The 20,117-nt window shown below is 39.0% G+C and overlaps 1 protein-coding gene across 1 annotated transcript in view; it reads right to left on the bottom strand.

The window, feature by feature from the left end:
- Positions 1-20,117, bottom strand: part of WDR72 (WD repeat domain 72) — a 192,491-nt gene that overhangs the window by 114,402 nt on the left and 57,972 nt on the right. Inside the window, exon 14 of the mRNA XM_032796694.2 lies at positions 10,006-10,211. Within this exon, the coding sequence (XP_032652585.1) occupies positions 10,006-10,211 (206 nt within the window). The remainder of the gene's footprint in view (positions 1-10,005; positions 10,212-20,117) is intronic.

The following is a 20,117-nucleotide window of genomic DNA, read 5'->3' as shown; positions in this document are numbered from 1 at the left end:
TCTCAGTGCATAGGTAGCTAAATATGGTCTTGATCCTGCAAATACTTACACACATGCATAACTCTACTCATGGGAGTCGCCCTATTACAACCAATGGGTTACTCCCAAAAATCAAATTAAATACCTGCTTAAATGCTCGAAGGACTGGCACCTCTGTTTTAATATTAGCTATAAGCATTGAACATTAAGTAAATACATTTATAAAATTAACAGTACTCTGCAATTTTTTCCTTTTTTATTCTAGTGTATGATGTTCTGAGATACCTTGGCTGCAGATGAAACCTACTGTGCAGGCCCCAATGCTGCAAAGACTTATACAACTGCTTAACTTTACACAATAGTCCAGCTGATGTCAATGGGACTTCTGAGAGTATGTAAAATTGAGCAGGTGCATAAGTCTTCACTGGATGATGAGATTTTGTAATCATATAGCTTTATGTTATACTTGACTTCTGAAGTTCTTCATACATTTTAGTACACTGGAAGCATTGAACTGGTATGAAATTGAATAAAAACAATGTTTTAAAACATAACTGATTTCCAGACAGAAGTAGACCAGCATGGGGAAATGTCCCTTTTGACGTATTACCCAAGTCAAATTTATGCTTCTCCTAACTTGGGGTCATGCCCAAGAAAACTGGGGAATTCCAGCTTATCCACAAGTACTAACCAGTAAGTTTGTCATCACCCACAAGTACCACTGCCACAGACACTCTCTCCCTATGGCGAACGAAGGCCAAATTCACTGTTGATATATTAGCTGGTAAAATTACATGTTTATAAGAGAAAGTCTACTTTGATGTAACTTTGTTACCAAGGAGTAGGTGTATGATACAGTAGAAGTTGGCATATTTAGTTACATTACACTTTCAAGTGTGTGTGTGTGGGCTGCGGGGGAGTTTTGTTTTTTCTTGTTTTTGGTAGCTGTTCTCTTCCAGCCCTCTAGTGTACATTTTAGAATAACTGCGACTCACTTCTGCATTTTACATCCATGGCTTTTAATGGAGCACTGAGGGTGTACTAGGCTAGGTTCACAATGTTCTGGGGTGAAGTCAGAGACTCACTGAGTTTTGCTAGAGAACTAGGCCACAGCTGGCGATAAGGAGTGTGCATGGTAAAGGGGAAGCAATTTCCAGCAATCAAAATACTGTTAAGGTCCATTATTATTCCATGGCTTTCATGGTCATAATTTTTGTTCACTTCCAAATGGACAATTAGTGACAAATTAGTGTATAGATCGCCCTTCAGACTTTTAAACATAGATGTTCTAGTGTTTCATCAGCATGGAACAGGGTTGAATTTTCCTTTCTCCATGGTATAATAAAGAAGAAATGTATATACACATGAAAATAAACAAGAGTTTCTGTCTTATTCAGACACTACTTACCTGTACAAACTGATCAAGCTTATCTCCTTATAATTGGGGACAGAGTCCCCTTGACCTAGAGAACAAAGGAACCTGTACTTGGAGGAGACTGTGCCAGAGTTTAGAGTTGTACCCAGATAGACTGAGAGTTCATTTACTTGGAAATAGGACACTGGCTTCCGTATCATAGCAAAGCTTTGGACCTCATGTGACTAGAAAGTATGGAAGCATTTGGGATGTTTTCAATCATATCTTGGGATTGAAAATGTGTTGGTTGATATTTAATTCAATGTGCTTAATATTTAATAATGCTATTTATTTCTCTCAGTATGGCAACCTACTTTCACTACTTCAGTCAGTGCTCCAAATAGAATATGCTTCTATAGATTCTGTACAGTGCCCAGAAGTGGATGACAGTCAAATTAAATACTAGCTGGATTTTCAAACAAACACCTTACACATCACTTAGGTAGGTATGTCAGGAATGAGAAGAAACATCTCATGTGTGCCTTGATGCATCAATTGGACAAACCTACTGCCACAGTGATCTACCAAAGAGGGAAAAATTTGATGAACCACAACACTGTTAGTTTGACATGGATGTAATATGAGACTGGTTAGTTTATGATTAAGATATTTAGGAGAATAACGTTGAACTACTGGAGATGTGGCCAATGTGGGTTTAGAAGAAGGCTGACAGTACTGGAACAATGTATAGTGCTTAAAAAAGGATTCATAGGAACTGAAATTGTGAGAGTCAACTCAATATGGCTGATTCTTGGGCTCCAATGGGATAACACATGATGTCCTGGGTACTCCAAATACATATTTCACATAGGCAATTGGAGATTTTAAAGACTCAATCCTGTGAATATAATTTCCACCGAGACAATGGAAATTTTGCATACATAAGGACTACAGGATCAGATCCTGAAAATGTGACTTCACTCTACCAAGTTACTAACTAAGTACACAGCTACATATATGCAACTCCAACATCTTTATATTATGCCCTCACTGACACCTGTGTAATTCCACTGATGACTAAAGGAGTTGCAAAGATGTCAATGAGGGCATAATGTGAACACAATGGGGCTGCACAGAGGTAGCTGAAGGTTTAATTTATCCCACAAAACCTCTGGGAAAGAACCAGGGCAGACTGTCAAAGCCCAGGATAAGTTTGCAGTGCCAGTAGTTAGAAGAGACATCTATTAATTTTCAGTTTGAACAAATCTGATATGGAAATCATTGAGACACAAAGAGTATGGAACCCCAGAATGCTCCCTTGGCTTTGTCACATTTTAGTGCACAAGCAAACTAATTTGGACATATAAACCTGTTTAGTACTATTTTTCTTTTCAGACATAGTGAGAGTTTCAGTTAAGTAGCTCACAGCAGGCACCTGATAGCAAGTCAGTATCGTTTACTTATAATAGGAGGTGTAAGTGTATAAAGTAAGGGGCCTTTCCAAACCTGGGTTCTGGGGTCGAATTTCAGGAGAAAACATCCTACGAGATCCTCAATCCAATACTTAATTTCATATATATCTGGCTGGCTTATTTCTGCTAAAGTCAAAATTCTTTTCTTTTGAATAGATACAAGGAGCAATGGGGCTCAAGAATTTGTTAAATATCTACATGCATTTATATGTTTTTCCTGGGCTAACTGAACATGAACCAGGGAATGTATCTAAAGGGCCAGGAGCCCAAAGTTACTAAGGCTTTCATTTTTGTCAACCACCAGAAGGTGGAATATCATCCATTGGGCCAAAGATTGCAGCCACCTCTGTCAATCAGAGAACACCACTCCATTCTCTGACAATCAAGATACAAGGCTCATAACAAAGAAAACGATATTGATAGCTATTGTTTCTAACAAAACCTACAGACAGGTCTAGTTGGTAATTGAAAGATTTGCCATAAAGATTGTTCCCACACAGTATATACAATAGAAACATACAGCTGATTGCACGCAATAGTACTATCTTTTGGTCTAAAATATTCCACAGGGGCTAACAACAACATCAGAATTATTTCCATGAAATTTAAAAAAAAAAAAAAAAAAAGTACCACCACAACATTCTTAATGCTTCAAATCAGGATCAAGTTAGATGCCCAGACAAGAAAAAGCACAAGGAACATCTGTATTTTAAATAATTCTCTTCAATATAATATCAAAAAGAAATAATGTAGAAATACATAGGTGGTCTCTAACTTGGCTAAGTAAATATCTAGGGCAGGGGTCCCCAATGCGGTGCCCACGGGCGCCATGGCACCTGCCCGGGCATCTAAGTGCACCTGCATACTGGCCGGCGGACGAACATCCGCTAAAATGCTGCCGACAAGCTGCGTAATCCAGAGGCATTGCTGCCGAAATGCCGCCAATTTTCGGTGGCATTTCGGCGGCAACACCTCTGGATGACGCTACTTGTTGGTGGCATTTTGGCAGCGACACCTATTGACGTTGCCGCTTGTCGACAGAATTTCAGGGGCTGCTTGTCCGTCACCATGGTCCTCCGTGGCTCGTCGTCTGGAGCCCGCCAGACGAAAAAGGTTGAAGACCACTGATCTAGGGTCTTATTCTCCAGTGCCTTTCTTGTACTGTTGTCATTTAAATTGTATTAATACTTGGAGGAGCAGGTCTCTGTGATTCCCAAGATACTTGCTTCAGTGAAGCCTCTCTAGGTAGGCCTGGAGAACCCACCTTCACTGTTTCCTTCCTCCTACACTGCCTCTTCCTGGGACAGTGTGTAGTACAGAGGTGGGCAAACTATGGCCCGTGAACTCTCTTAAGACAGCCTGCGAGCTCCCACTGGAGTGCTGGGCCGGGGAATGCACCATGTGGTTTGGCTCCGCTTCGGCACTCCAGCTGGGGCGCTGGGTTGGGGGCCACACCACACAGCTCCCAGAAGCCACGGCATGGCCCTGCTCCAAGGGTCATGGGCCACTTCATGCCTAGAAGCTGGAGAAGGGACATGCACTGCTTCTGGGAGCCGCTTGAGGTAAGCACCGCTTGGAGCCTGCACCCCTGAGCCTCTCCCTAAGCCCCAACCCCCTGCCCCAGCCCTAATCCCTCTCCCGCTCTCAAACCCCTCGATCCCAGCATGGAGCACCCTCCTGCACCCCAAACCTCTCATTCCCAGCCCCACCCCAGAGCCTGCACCCTCAACCAGAACCTGCACCCCAACCCCAATTTTGTGAGCATTCATGGCCCACCGTACAATTTCTATTCCTCGATGTGGCCCTCAGGCCAAAAAGTTTTCCCACCTCTAATGTAGTAGGACTGCAAGGCCTCCTGTAAGGAGTCGCAAAGATCAGTTATACCCCATCACACAGCCATTCTCCAAATATAAGAGGTAGAAATTAAATAACAGGAGTTTCCAGCTAGCTCAACATGTTTTGTCCTGTCACTCTTGTTTCTTGCTGTTTGAAATGTACCTTGGTGTTTACTATTCTAATGAAAAATAGTAAATTTAACTGGTACTTATCAGTAACCTTTAACTAACAATGTTATTTCTAGCTACCAGATCGGAATGTTATCACAAAACTGTTTATGTGCTATAACAAATAATTATCTAATATTCTTCTACACTCTGAACTGTTTTTGTGCGTGCAGTCACAGTATAAGTGTAGGCGCAATGAAAGCAACTGCAAGTGATAACAATTTTGTTGCTATGATTACACATTAATTCTATAGTCTGCGGAATACCTGTCCCTTTTTAATTTTGCACAAATATAAGAAAAGCAAACATTGGCTCCCCTAGTGAAAATACTTCTTCATTGCAGGAGATTTCTATCGAGGAATATAAATTACAGTGTTGTAGATCTTTAAGGCAGCATACACAAATTAATACAGACATTTATTAAAGAAAAGTCTCCTCAGGAACAAATATTAATTATGTCAGTTTATAGCATCTAAAGACTTCTTTCCCAAAAGGTACAACGATTGTTACCTAACACTCTAATTGTGATTATTACAATAATAATATAGATCCAGAATAAACTCTAATGGTCACTAAGAAAATTATGTTCGTAAAGGACATTTAAGTATTTTCACTGGACTTTTTGTAATGGTTATTCAACATTGCATGCCTTGTCAGCAATGGAAGATCAACACTTTTTTCAGAAATCTTTGTTAAGTGAAACATATAAAGCACTAAACATGTTCAAAATGTTCATATATGTGTGCATGCGCATGTGCACATGTGCATATCTAGAAGTACATTTCTCTCTGCATCTTTGTGTCACTATTACAGCCATAGAAATGCACAAGTTAATCTTAAATTACCTAAAATGGGTCAGTTCATCCCTATTGTAACTCAATGAACCAATGACCACAATTACACCAAGGATTAATTTGATTTATATTTCAAACTTTTCAAAGCTAACTTGACTTCCTCATTATGTTTGTCTATAAGACGTTCTAATCACAGCTTCTTAAATAAGTGAAAAGACCAGTAAATTGTCAAGACAGTTGCATTATCAAATTAATTAAACTGCAGTTGAGGTTCTCACAGTAATGGTTCCTGAAACACCAAGAGAACATTTCTTAGGATCCTCACATTCTCATGAAACAATGAAATATTTATATGATCATATGAAGCATTTTTAATTTTTTTCAAGCTTTTCACGCAGTTGCACATTTTAAATAATAACTGTATTTAAAAGCATAACGAAAGTTAAAAAACACAATAAATGAGGAGGTCTTGTGTGGAGAGTCTACTGTAATTAAGACTAGAGATTCAATACCTATTGCTACCAGTCAGGTATCATAGCAACCTTGTGTCACTGAATACTGCTAGAAAACTGTTCAGCAAGAGTCTGCTTTAGGAAAATCTGCAATGGCACTACATATTGTCAACATCTATGGTGTTGCCATGGGCACCACAACAAAGAAATCTATATTAAAAGGTACGATAGGAGAATTGACACGAAGAATCCTGGAAGTAGTAGATAGCAAAAGATAAGAAGAAATGAAGGATTGTTTTATCAAAAGAATAGTTAAGTAACCTATGCATCTACATCCTAATATCCATTTATATAAGCAGGAGAGATCAAATAATATGGAATTATAATAGTGATTAAATATGTACCAGTCTTAGAAACACTACCCTATTGTATACTAAAACTCTGCACTTGTATCTTTTATTGCCAGTTTTAATCTGAAACTAAAACAAAGCCACTTTTAAAATAATATTTAAACTTCCAGCTATAAACTCTAGATAGTCTTGTATAAATCTGCAGAAAAGAAAAAAGCAGGTTACTATGAACAAGAGCCCAATATTGATTTTTCTGCGGTGCAGTAAAGCATCTCCATTCTATTTGGCTGCTGTCAAAGCCACTCTTTAACAGCTGGAGTCAAATTGCACTATTTACAGCAAGAGCCCTTGTCAAGTGGACCATAAGTATTCTAACAATACACTATTCAAATGGCACTTTGCCACACAAATTGCTGACTTGATGAATACCCTATGTCAATGACTAAGGCCAATATAAAAGTTTCATTTTTATTAGAGGTTTTACATTCACACATTAACTAAAGCTTTCTTTGAAGAACTATTAAGCGATATATTTCAGGCCTTTTGACGTTGAAAATAATTAAAATCTATTTAAATACATCAAGGGAATTTGACAACATTAATATGGATTTTGTGTTAACTGCATTTGTCACACCCTTCTGTTATTGGTACTCCCACTGGCACGTGCAGTACAATAAAAGAATTAAAATGGCCAAAGCACCATGAAATCAAAGCATTCTTCTTTTGTATCTGTGATTTACATGATGACAAATGTTTTGATACAAGAAAGTCTTTGAAGTCGCATTGTGATATGAGGAGTTTTTTCCTTTCTTCCTAGCATGGGGTAAATGTGCATTCATTAACGCGCAGATATTTTTTATCATCTAGTAATAATAGAACATACTATAGTCTTTAAAACAAAACCAGGACAAAATCTTGCTTGTCTTCCTCATGTGAATAGTCTCATTGTGTGAAACTGGGACTAACTTGCAAAAATAAGGCAAACAGGATTGGATTCCTGCTTTTCCACTTTTCATGATTCTTCTTATCCATCTTTTGAATTGGACTATATCTCACACATTTTTATGCTAAAAGATGGAGGCAAAATGTAAACGGCAATACTGATAATTAAATATATTTTAGAAAAAGTTGAAAACAGAACATGTCCTATTCAGTATTTGCTGGTAAAAATCGATGTATTAGTAAAAACTTAGCATTGCCACTAGATCTCTCATGAATAGTTTGTCAAACAGGCAATTTAAGAAATCATGACAACACCCAGATCTGTTAAAAATCACAGATATTAATGTTGTGAGGTTTTCATATTAATCTGAGATCTGAGGTTGTTAATCGGACAGAAATGAGGGGAAAAGTCCTTGCTCCATTGAAGCCAATATCAAAACTCCCACTGACTTCAATGGGATCAGGATTTCACCAGTAACGTTTATTTGTAGACTGCAATATAAGATTATTTCAAAACATTGTTATGAACTGATGTGACAAGTATGAACTGTATGAAGAATTAAAGACTCCTACATTAAAAAAGTACTATTACAGGGATATTTTATAACAAGTAATTAAATTATTTTAAAGATAGGGGGCCAGATCATCATCTCCCAAACCATAACCCAAAAGAGGAGGCTCTCTGTGAGGAAACATTCTGATAGCAGAGATCCTCTGCGTTACCCCATTGTTTGAGCATGGTCTTCCCCAACACAGAAAAAGACACTGGCCCTTCCCCAAATCTATTGGATTTCTTTTCCCATGAGGGTCAGCAATAAGAGGTCCTGTGCCTCTGCACCCTCTCTGGCCTCCTGTGGCTCTCAGTAGTTTTCTGGAGCTGCATTGCCAGGGGATCTCCTTTGTCATGTCTGCCCTCTAGTGTACCCACCCAATACCCAGTCCTAGGGAGTCTCCAGCACTTCCCAAACCAGATATGCAAACCATCCTCCGTGCTGTCTGGAGGAAGGGTGGAAGTGCCGCAGAAGAGACAAAACACCCTTCTGTTTGTTCTGTGAGAGGGGTTTTCATGGGTGGGGAGTCCCTTCCATTTGTGAATCTCAGAGGGAAAATCCAAGCCACAATATCTACATTAAATACACATCAGGAATAAACAATACAAATCAAGCTTTTTTGGCAGACTTAGAGAAACCATCAATAATTTCCGTTTCAATAATATATTTACAGGTGGACAACAGAAACACAATTAATTGCTGATGGTCAAAAATAAAGTGTGAAAAAATGGAACCCTACAGAACTGATAAGTGATTGCTTAAGGGACATGTTTATATAACTACTGTACTATTTCATCTCCATCAACTATGAATAATAAAGCTATCAAATTATCATATATTGCAATCAGCCACAATGTGCCAGTTAAGATACCCATTTCATAATCAGCTAAAAATCATGATCTTTTATCCAAGGGACAGTAGTTTTTCTTCTGACCACTCTGTTAAAGTTACTAAGTTTTAAAATTAAAATGCCTTAGAAAATAATCAAGCTTCACAATTAACTCTAATTCTACTTGTTTCTGTTTTGATTATTCTAAAAATAATGTAGGAAAAAGCCATTCTTTCTGATAATGCAATAGTGAGAATCAGATTCTGTCTTAATAGCCTACTAGTGCACCATCTGCCCTGCAAGATGCTCAGCAGGATTATGCTCTAATAAGACTTTTCAGCAAATGGCACTAAAAGGAACTTTAGACATCAGACTGAGGTCAGTCAAAGGTCAAAGATAAATACAATGAGTTTACCAGGCACCAGTCTAAACTGAACTGTACATTTAAATTTATAAGTATATTAAATAAAACATCCAAAAAGTTAATGAGATAGGCCTCAATTCTGCTGTCCGTTCTCAGACAGAACTTCCCAGTTATGGAGGCAAAAGGTTTTCAGGCACTGAAAGTAGTAAAAACAGTAAGCTCAGCAGAAGCAGAGACTATTTGGCTGTCTATTTTCCATATATTGTGTGTTCCTCTTCCTGACCACTACTGAGGAACACATTTTCGGTTTACATTCGTTGGTGAGGAGTAGCAGTTATGACCTGCTCTGTTCTACTGTCAAGAAGAGAATTCCCAAAGCCCATATTGTTTTTTTTGTTTTTTTAAAGTTATGACCATGAACACACCCCGCACAGAGGCCTTTTATTTAGGATACCGTATATTAAGAATGCAGTGAATACACACTCATTGTGATGGGCAGATGGGTACTGGGAAAAGATATGTATAGAATCTCTGTTTAACATCCTGAAACACCCTAGAAGGGATGTTTTGGAACAAATGACAATAGGAATCTAGTGGGAGCAGAACTATAGTGAGAGTCATCCTATCATGATGTGAAGGGGGTCTGGATAGTAATGTAGAGGCACTAGGCCTCTGTGCAAATGTCCTTGCCCTTTGTGGGTTTTCCACATAGGTGAAAGTGGGTCTCACCCCTCTCTGTTGTGTGCCACCACCTCCTCCCCCTGTACCCTTCTTGAACAATATGAAGGAAATTCCACAACAAATCTTGAGTTTCCTGGTCCCTTCTTGGGTTATCTCCCACAGAGAGAGAGATGGTAAAGTCATTAGGACCACTATCAGTTTCTATCAAGTAATATTCCACTCAATCACTCTTACCTTATCTGAAGATTTTTCTGTGTGGGTAAGACTGTGAGCCAGTGTGTCAAGTTTGTAAGAGCTGGAGGATTTGTATCCTGCAATTTTATGTTTTTGTGTATCTTGAGAGACTGGAAGTGTAGAATCAGTCACTAAACACTCTGAATCTTCACAGGAAGTAAGAATTGCTTTTGCCATTTCATCTGTTTCATGCCGTTCTAGAGTCCCTAGGAAACAGAACAGAAGAGTTTGTGAAGTTTTTAAAAATGCAGTGTGTTTTTATTTAAAAATTACAGCAGATTTTCAGCAATCACATTTGTTATTAATGGAATACACTAACTTTTATTTTGCCCTAATTTAACCAGATATAAATTTCTTCTAAAAATTTTTGCTGCAACTTTGTCAGACACAGAATGTATGGAACTTATGATGTATTGTACAATGTATGAAAGCATTTTGAAGGCCTTTTCAAAGTATGCACTGTATAAAACTGGAGAGAAAAATGTTATTTGCCTTACCGTGTTCAAAACATTTCATTCTACCTTTCACTTTACACAGTGAGAACAATGTGTCGTGTTATTCTTTAACAACAAAACCAGCATTTACTATATGCATTATGAACCTTGTAATCAATAATAAACACTTATGGAATATTTTAGTGCTGTTCTCTAGTGTTCTAGATTACAAACAACAAGCGGAATCTATAAAACTTTTCTCTTCTTCCAGATTTCCAAGTAACATCTTTTCTCCATATTCAACTTTTTAATTCATAAACATTACTAGCTGAAGCTATGTTATCAAGTGGTGTTATAGTCAGGATTATGACAGTATGGATCCAGAGATTTGGCTTTAATATTACTATCTGAATGGCTCAAGGGAATCTGGCTCAGTGCCTGCATTGTTATATCTGGAAGCATGTTTCCCCATGTGATACATTTTCTTTGTCTCTTGCCTTTTCTTTCTTGTGTTTTTCCTTAATCTTATTTTCCATGTTCCTCTTTATTCTCACTTTAGTTCTACTCACAATCTCTTCTGGCTAGCGTATTAACCATTAAAACTCAACATTTGCTTGCTCTAACCACAGTTACCATAGGTATCGTTTTCTCTAAGCTTAAGGAAAAGCGGCAGTCATCTCAGATACCACTGTGTTGCACCTATAAATGATTATTTCTTAAAGGTGATCACTTTATTTATTATTACTTCCTTTCCCACTTTATTCTTCCAACTGGTAATTGCCTAGATTAGTACAAATAGATGGAACATTGTCAGGAAACAGAGAGATGACACAAGAAGAGAATAAAAGCTTTGCATGGTATCTTGGACCACTAATGGTATTGATATTGGTAACCTTATTCACACATATGCCTCTACTGATTTCAAATCAATTAGATGATTCACATGCGTTAGATAAGTGGTATTTGGCTTTTAATATATTTTTTAGTTAGGTCAAAAAAAACCCTAAAATATGGCCCGACTATCTAAAAGGGCTGGACTTCGACTTGAATTACACACCTAGAGGACTAAGAATCCCCTTTATATCCATGCACATGATACTCAGATCAGGAGTCCAGGCATGCAAAAGTAATTGGGCATTGATCAAATTGTGAACAATTTGCACAAACAGAATAAATGGCTGTTTGGCACCAAATATTGGGCCAGAGTCACAGTCTGGCTGCAGTGTGCTACCCCTTCGGCATTAAAGCATCATAGACCTGGCATATTGGGAAAGTAAGCCTGTCTTACTGCTGCTTTGCATTGCCAGAGCAGCATAATGCAGGCACTGTGAATCTGTAAATTTGGCTCATTATTTGCAACACATAATTCAACTAGCTTCCATATGAAAAATAAATCTTAAAACGCCACAAATAAACAAAAAATAACATGAGTATTCATGACTTAAAGAGGCTTGTTATATTTCTGTGATAGTACTTTTTTTGTGAGCTATACTAAATATATGTTTTAACTGATATTGGGTAAAAATTGACTTGTTCTAAATGCAATTTATATTATACAGTATTTACATAATTAGTTTAAACTAAGCTTTTTGTATATGCCACATATTTGCCATCTAAGCAGAAAGCACAAGAAATACTGATAGAATTTGCAAGTTTCCTATAAATGACAGAGATGAAGGACATCAGGTATTTTAAAAGTACTAACCATTTGATGTGAAATGGTTTTTGTTTCTAGGTCTGAATTTTTTGTAGCCTGCAGTTATCCAACACAAATTTTCTCTTTCACTGCTACCAAATAAAAGTATGTAACATAGACGTCCTACCAGTAACAGCTGGCAAAAAATATTGGACAGGGATTGAGGGATCTCATAAGGTGTTTTTTTAAAAAAAACCAAACTCATTTTGTCTGAAATTTTATTTCCTTGAAAACCCACCTTCCCCCTTCATCAAATATAATATCTCGTTCATTTCTTAGACTGGCCAACGGAGCCTTTCTTTAAATTCCAGGCAAAGGGAAGTCGAAGGCCTGATTCTGCTCTCCTCCAGATATGATTCCATTGATTTCAATGGGGTTACTACCAATACAGATCAGGCTCATTAATTCATTTTTGAAAGTAAGTAGTTAACGTCCCTTCCCACAAGCTGCCAAAGCCAGAGTCCATCATGGGTAATGGCTATCTACCACAGCAAGGATGGCAATGTGCCCAAGATCCAGGATACGAGCAGCCCAACAATCAGGCAACATACAAACACCTCAAGTTAAGCTGTCTGTTCACTTCTGTGCTCACATGGGTCCCATCACTGTAGTGTCCAAGCACTTCTCAAACATTAATGCATTCATCTTCACAATAACCTGAGATGTAGGGAATTCTCTCTTATTCAGGATCGAAAGGTTGACTCCCACCTCCAACCAGCCCAGAATGCCAGCCTCCATCGCCTACTTGTTAAATTTTCAAAACAAGTACCTTCACGCTTTCTCCCATGTTGCTCATCACAGTTGGGAGGAGCTCCCTGTAAACATCCACAAACTAGCTCATTATCCTCCATCAAATTTCTCCTTAAAACTCTCCTCTGCCATGAAGCCAACAAAAAGTGGACAATCATTAGGCCTCTGGTGCAGTGAGACCACAGCCTATCATGCTGACCAATATTTGTCTGATTGTTGCCTGATATTCCCCCGTCAGTCAATCTGCCTCCATTGGTTGACTTTTGTCTTATACTTAGATTGCAAGTTCTTTGGGGGCAGAACAGGTCTTTTGTTCTGCGTTTGTACTGCACCTAGCACAATGGGACCCTGGTCCATGACTGGGGCTCCAAGCCGCTATAACAATTAATATATCTGCATCAACCCATTTTACAAATGGGGAACTGAGGCCCAGAGAGTGTCACATTAAGGGTAAAATTTACAAAGGGATTTAGATGCCGAAGATGCAGATAGGTGCCAGGTGGAATTTACAAAAGCACATTCACAGGTTGGGTACCTATTTCCCATTGAAATCAGCTCCTCTGGAATGAACTTGCCCCCTATAAGTGCTGCTGTTGCCCACCTGTTTGCCCTTCCCCCTCAATCTATTGCTCCTACTTCCATCTCCCCTGGAGGTGCCTGCTGTTTCCTCCCCTAGTTCCATCCCACAATGTGCTGCTGCCTCCCTCATCGCCCATCCCACACCTTGCCCCAGAACTCAGCTCCCCACTTACCACAGGAGTTTTCAGGAGGGGGCACCAGCAGTGACCTATCCTGCTGTCTTCAGGAGGTGGTGAGCTGCACTCTCCCTCCCCCAACTTCTTTAGCCTCCTCCTACCCAGAACAGCCCAGCTGTAGACCCAAAGGCAGACTGCTCAGGGGATGTTTCACCCCCATGGAAAGACCTTCATCACGGTAAAACCCTTCCCACTGGGGTGAAGTTTCCTCTAGGCCAGCAGGTCCAGAAGTAGGGCTAGGTTGTGCTGGTTGAGTGGAGGCTGCATCCCTGCACCTGAAGATGGGGTGGTAGGAGCAAAAGCTCCACAGGAGGAAACAGGAGTAGCAGCTTATCACTAATTATTTAGAAAGAACAAAGAAGGTGCTGAGAAACTTGAAGGGCCCATGGGGGAGCCAATTACTTGAAGAATTGGGACACTGGGAGTTTTTTGCCCAGAGAAAGGGGAGACAGAAATAAGAGCTAAAAGGCGGGAACGTAAGAGGCTTCCACTTAACGCAGGGAAACCTCATTCTTCTCCTGGGCTCTGCCTATGAAAGTTAGAGCCTATGGCCATATGCCCTTTCCCTCTTGTTGCCTGGGGGTTGGCCTGGTGGACGTGACAGCTGAATTTCCTTGAGCATGATGGGACATATGTGTGTGTGTGGGCGGGGCGGGGGGATGTGTGCAGAATGAATAGGGGGTAAGTGTTTAATAAATGGGTGCATGGAATGAGTTGCTTTGTCTAGAAATGTGTGTGAAATGAGTATGCAGGGGTTGAATGAAAAGGGGTGTGGAATGAATGAGTGAAATTAATGAGTTGGGATGTAATGGAATGAATGTGTGAAGTTAATATGAATGGGATAAACAGGTAACCGTCCTTATCCAAATGTATGCAAATCAATGCACATCTGTGTGTGTGTGTGTGTGTATGTATGTATGCAAACTAGAAGCATACCTGCCAGCAAATCAATACATTCTATCAGCAACTCTCAGACTCTGTCAGTCACTCATGACAATTCTGTCAGAGTCATCAGACCCTTTTCAAAATGGCTGCACTGTCAGCACTGCTGTTTGTGCCACTGGCACAATCAAGCCCCAAGTGAACTGGTAGCACATGCTTTGCTGTGAATATATGAGATGGTGTTTTAATGACTGCAGAGAAGTGAGAATTAACTGCTTAATTTAACAAAAAGCCAATTATGCAAAAAAATACACAGTATCATACTGAATGAGCAAGGGATTTGGCCCTGACTACACTTCTTTATATAAGGCCCTTGCATATCTAAACAGTGAGCAAGCGAGGTGTACCCCATTATATAACCTCCCCATTCCTCAAGATCATAAGGTAGCATCTTCTAAATGGTTCTGCTTTTTTTGGTAGTTCTGCCTGTTTGTTTTTTTTTATATTCTACAGTTCTTACTTATAATAATAGCTTTTGGTTTCTTATATATGTATAGAAGTGTGCTGATGGGATAGAAGAGGGAATACCAGAGTGCAGGAGAATGGACAGGGGAAGTCAGAGCATGATGATGAAAGAGAGTGGAGGAATGAGAATGAGTGTGTAGTGTGCAAGGATAACAAAAGTACTTTACAAAGGTAGTAGATTTACCCCTGTTTTATAGTTAAGGAAACCCAAACACACAGAGGTTATGTGACTTGCCCAAAGTCATATAGTGAGTCAGTGGCAGAAATAGGATACTTAGACTCATGATCAAATCACTGGATGAATATAATTTAATAAAACAAACAAACTCAGTTAACTTGATAAGCCAAGAAAGGCATTTTGACCAACATGGGAAAAAGGAATATGCCTTCTTCCTTTTCCAGTCTCTCTCATTATTTATTTGAGGGGGGGGAGGGAGGGAGTATGTATTGCCTCCTTTAAAAATAAAGAAAAAAAAGAGTCAGAGAGGGAAAAAAGACAACAAAAATAAGAGTGATCAATTTAAATATTTTAAAAAGTAAATTATCCTCAAAGCATTTTACTGGGGGAACACAAATAATGTGTAGAAAGGAATAAAAATATCTCTGAAGATCAACAATAAAATAGTACTAAAAAACCAAACAAACCCACTACATGCAAGAAAAAGGCAAGAAAATCCTCCACCTTTTTGAAGCTGTGACCATGGCAACTAAATCTCATGAATAGACAAAACCTGAGTATTTCACTCGCCTGGACAGCTTTGGACCACCAGCTGGGGACGGTTACTACATCTTATTCTTCTTCTGGACCAAGTACTACAAATTGGGTCTCTTGGTGTTAGTGCTGTCAGTGAACTTCTCAGGGGCTTTGCTCTTACCGAATGGTGAATTTCCAGTGGGAGGGCGATGTGCATATTATCATGTCTGTGGTGGCATCGCCATTCATCACATGTGCCCTCGTGGCCAGAGGTATTTCTGCAGGGTCCTCTCTCTGCTCTCTCTTCAGGGATCCTAGGGAGCACCCTATAGTTTTTGTCAGGGCTATCACCAGCCAGCCCCTGAAACTAGGTCAGTAACACAAAATAATTCAAAATAGTCTTCAATGTCCCAAACACAAGATCCATCATAGTATCCTCATAGTTCATACCCACCTCCAACACTCCTGTCATCTACAGAGACCTTATTCTGCTCAGCAGAAGCCAAGCTTTCTGGCTCAGGCTTTGTTCCTCTGTCTGCACACACCCTGTTCTGACAGGAAAAACAGCCTGTTATACTACCCTCCTGAAAGTTTCCCCAGGAAAGAGAGAGGGAAGCCCTGCCCTCCCTTACACTACAGAGGTCCTGATCCCAGACCTTTAAAGTCACAGTGATCTGGAATCTTCCCATCTGCCTGCTAATTCCTCAGGACCACCTTCCCTTTTTCAGTTTCAATTGGTGTGTCTGAGCTTGTGCTCATACTTATACTCCTAGAAAGGGGTCTTCTGGCTCCCCTCAGGCTTAACGGGACACTACACCCCATTACAGTGTCTTCTGATGAGGTATTCATTGATGTTTCATGACTTGTCATGTCATCAGGCTTCACTGTTTTATATTTGCTATCACAGCTAAGGTACTGAAAAGTCATCCTCAATATTTTGATATTGCAATGACTTGGTAACTCAGTCTAGCCTTAAAATGTAACAAGAATGACCTATGTAAATGAAAACTGTTCTTGGAAATAATTTTATTTAGAGAGACTGAACTTGTGGTTTTCTGACTTGTTGCAGATGAAGTCTACATATGCTGCTTAACAATAAATTTGCCCCTTTCTTGACGTTTGGGTTGACTGGTAACTGAAATAATAACAGAATGTAATTTCAGCCTCAGCTTCCTCCCTAAATTTGGCTATTCCTTTGTTTTCGTGCAGGTCCTTCCTGTCACCATATGACTATTTCATCTGACCAGAGGCTTTCACCACTTCTCAGATCCTGGTGGAGTTATCAAGCCACACCTGCCACAATGAGCCAGACTAACTCAGCAGCTTTAGGTTCTTCATCAAAACCATTTTGCAACCTATGACTCTACCATCCAGCTATAAAGACAGTGGAAATTTATTTAGCACCTAATTTTTTTTAATTTACTATTTCTATCACTCCAGCAGCAAGACGCATCATACCTGGCCAAGCACCATTGTGCCTAACACTATACATACAGTATAAGACAGACTCTGCTCCAAAGTCTTAGACAAGACACAACAAGTAGGTGTAACAAATACATACAGATGGGATGTGGGGAGGAAAGGTACATACAACTCAAGTATAGCTTCAAAACCCCCAGTCACTCTCACTTTCAAAATCCCCATAGTACTTTACACATAATTTAACAGCAGCAACATGATTTGGATCCAGGGTGAACCAAACATGGTACAGGATGCCCTAAATATATTTGCTATGTGCATGCGTGCACAGCATTTGGCCACCGACTGAGGGAAGCTGGTTTAGCAGTAACCCACTTGCAACTGCAATGGAGATCTTAATCAGGTGGTCCAACTGCAGAAGGGGAGCATTGCTGACATAACTGACTTACTCCTTCAAAATATACGATGACTTGTGGGAAAATGCTCCCAGCAGTTTCCCCTATGAATATCCTCCAGCCAAGGGAAGAGCCATGCTAGCAGGAGAGCTGCAATGCAAGCTCTCTTACTGTAATACAATACAATGGTTTTCATATAGTGTAGGTAAAAAAAAGCATTATACTATCCCAGCCAATACTTAGATCTAAATTTTCTACTATAGCCTAGAGCCACTCCTCAGAGTAGAACTAGAAAGACCATCAGAGTTCCAGTTACAACTCCCTGATACATTTCCTGTCTCCAACCCATCCCAAGTTCTGGTATACACCAGCTGGCAAGAGTCCTCAGTGGAGGATAGCCAGAATGCAGTGCACTCCATTTGTGTTCTCCCTTGTTCCATAAGCTAGGGCTAGAAGGAGGAAGTGGAATAGAGCTAGTTTTGCCAGCTCTACACTCCAGTAGAGGAGACGTGGACAGTTTCTGCTCCTATCGCATCACCTAGGGAATGCAAAAAGAGCAAAGTAGGGAAGAGACTCTTCCCCTTAATCTTTAGCCTGATTAGACTGCAAGCCCTTCAGGGCAAGGATTGCCTCCTGTTTATGACTGTACAGCACCCAGCACAATCAGATTTCAGTCCTGACTGAACATTGGGCATTACTTTAATATACATATTTAAAAATAATAAAAATAATATAATATCAGGAACACAGACTAGCTGCAATTTCTATATGGAGAGAGTTCTTGCATTTCATTCTCCCAATCACATACATAACATGTAGCTGAATTTCAATTATTTTAAATAAAACTGTTATTAAAGTATATTTTAAAGGGCCAATGTCACATTTTGATGTCATAACTTCATAAACAGGAAGAGTGTAGAGAATAGGTTTTCCTGGAGACCATAACTTCCTTGGCTTGGACAAAAGATGACAATGCCATTTTCTTCTGACACTCAGGGATTTGTCAAAGCTCCAGTAGCTTTTACTACTCTATATCACTAAATATTTACTGAACTATGTCACAATCAAATTTATACAGCCAGATAACCATTTAAATTATCTACTGCAAGCTAGGGACTGAATTAAGGTTTGCAAGCAAAAAACATAGCATATCATGAAAACTGCAAAAGAATGGCAAAATTTAACAAAATGGCTGCCAGAACTTATATAATTTCCATAAAGAATCAGGTATATTCACATTTATGAGTTATTTTGAGTTGCTCATATTTTCAACATATGCTAATAGGTTGTTTGTTTTTTTAACATATACTAGTCAGTTTTTATTCTTTTTTAAATTAATTCAAGCTATAGTATAAAATATGCAGAGGAACTGCATTAAGTTGGCAACTTTCCATCTTCTTCCTGTACTTTATCTTTTGTGTTGTATTTCACCTCTACAACAGTTTGACTTTCTGGGCTGAACTGCTATCTTAAAGAATGACTATCTATAGCAGAATAAATGAAATTGTTTAATGTTGCATTGCACCTTCCCAGAACTCTAGTGCTCTGGGCCCAACAAGCTCTCTTGTATTGGTTCAATAATGCAAAGCTGCGTTAACTCTCTCCCTGCAGGTTTTTCCTTCTCTACAAAGAAGCACAGCTCTTAAAACACACAATCTTACCAAGCATGACAAAAATCAAGACCTCACCCCACATGGTTTCTGACCTGACTATTAATGTTGAAGGTCAAACCACTACCCTTGAAGAACAGAATGGCTAAATCACTGGAGCCTTTTTCAAATATGAAAAACTTCCTTCAGGGGAGATGTAAGCCTTTCAGCCCTCAATTAACTCCTTCTAGAGATGCAACAGGACATTTAATGGTATTTGAGCCATTGCTTTATCAGCTGTTAATTACTTATTTGGTATGCTACAATAGATGATAAAGTTCCATGTGATATGATGTAGAAATATCATAGTTTTGGATTCTGACTTTAAAATTCATAGGCAATATGGGTGAAAATAAAGTATGTTTTGTGTTTTTGTGTGAGCAAGCAGATACTTAAGCACATTTTGTTGGGGGCATTTATGGACATCATTTGAAAACTACATCTTTATCTTTAAAATAAACCTTTCAGTAGGTTATATGCATAATATGGTTACTAATATTACATTGTTTCTATGATCCTCAAATGAGATGATTGGGGGGAAGAGTGTGTGAGTGGGACTCTGACTTTTTAAATTTTGAATCCTTGGGATAGCTGAACTAAAATTAAAGAGGTGGAGAAACAAACTACAGAATGGTTTAGAAAAAAATATCAGTATTTTCCATATCTCATTTTATCTGAAAATACTAGCATCTATTTGAAAACATTACACAACCACAGCTATTAATATATTCTTCTCTAAAACAAAACATAGCACTAAAGAGTTACTTTATAACAAGTTTATATCTTTGTTTATTATCCAAAAAATCTTTAATCAGAATTCACAAAAACAACTGGATACCCATTTCAATCAAGTAACATCTATCATGGATCTTGGCCACTTGGCACTTTTGAAGATTTATCATCAGTTACAGAT

The sequence above is a fragment of the Chelonoidis abingdonii genome, chromosome 9 (assembly GCF_003597395.2).
Source record: "Chelonoidis abingdonii isolate Lonesome George chromosome 9, CheloAbing_2.0, whole genome shotgun sequence".
Classification (NCBI taxonomy): Eukaryota; Metazoa; Chordata; order Testudines; family Testudinidae; genus Chelonoidis; species Chelonoidis abingdonii.
The sequence above is the reverse complement of the archived record's forward strand: the minus strand, read 5'-3'. Positions and strand labels throughout refer to the sequence as shown.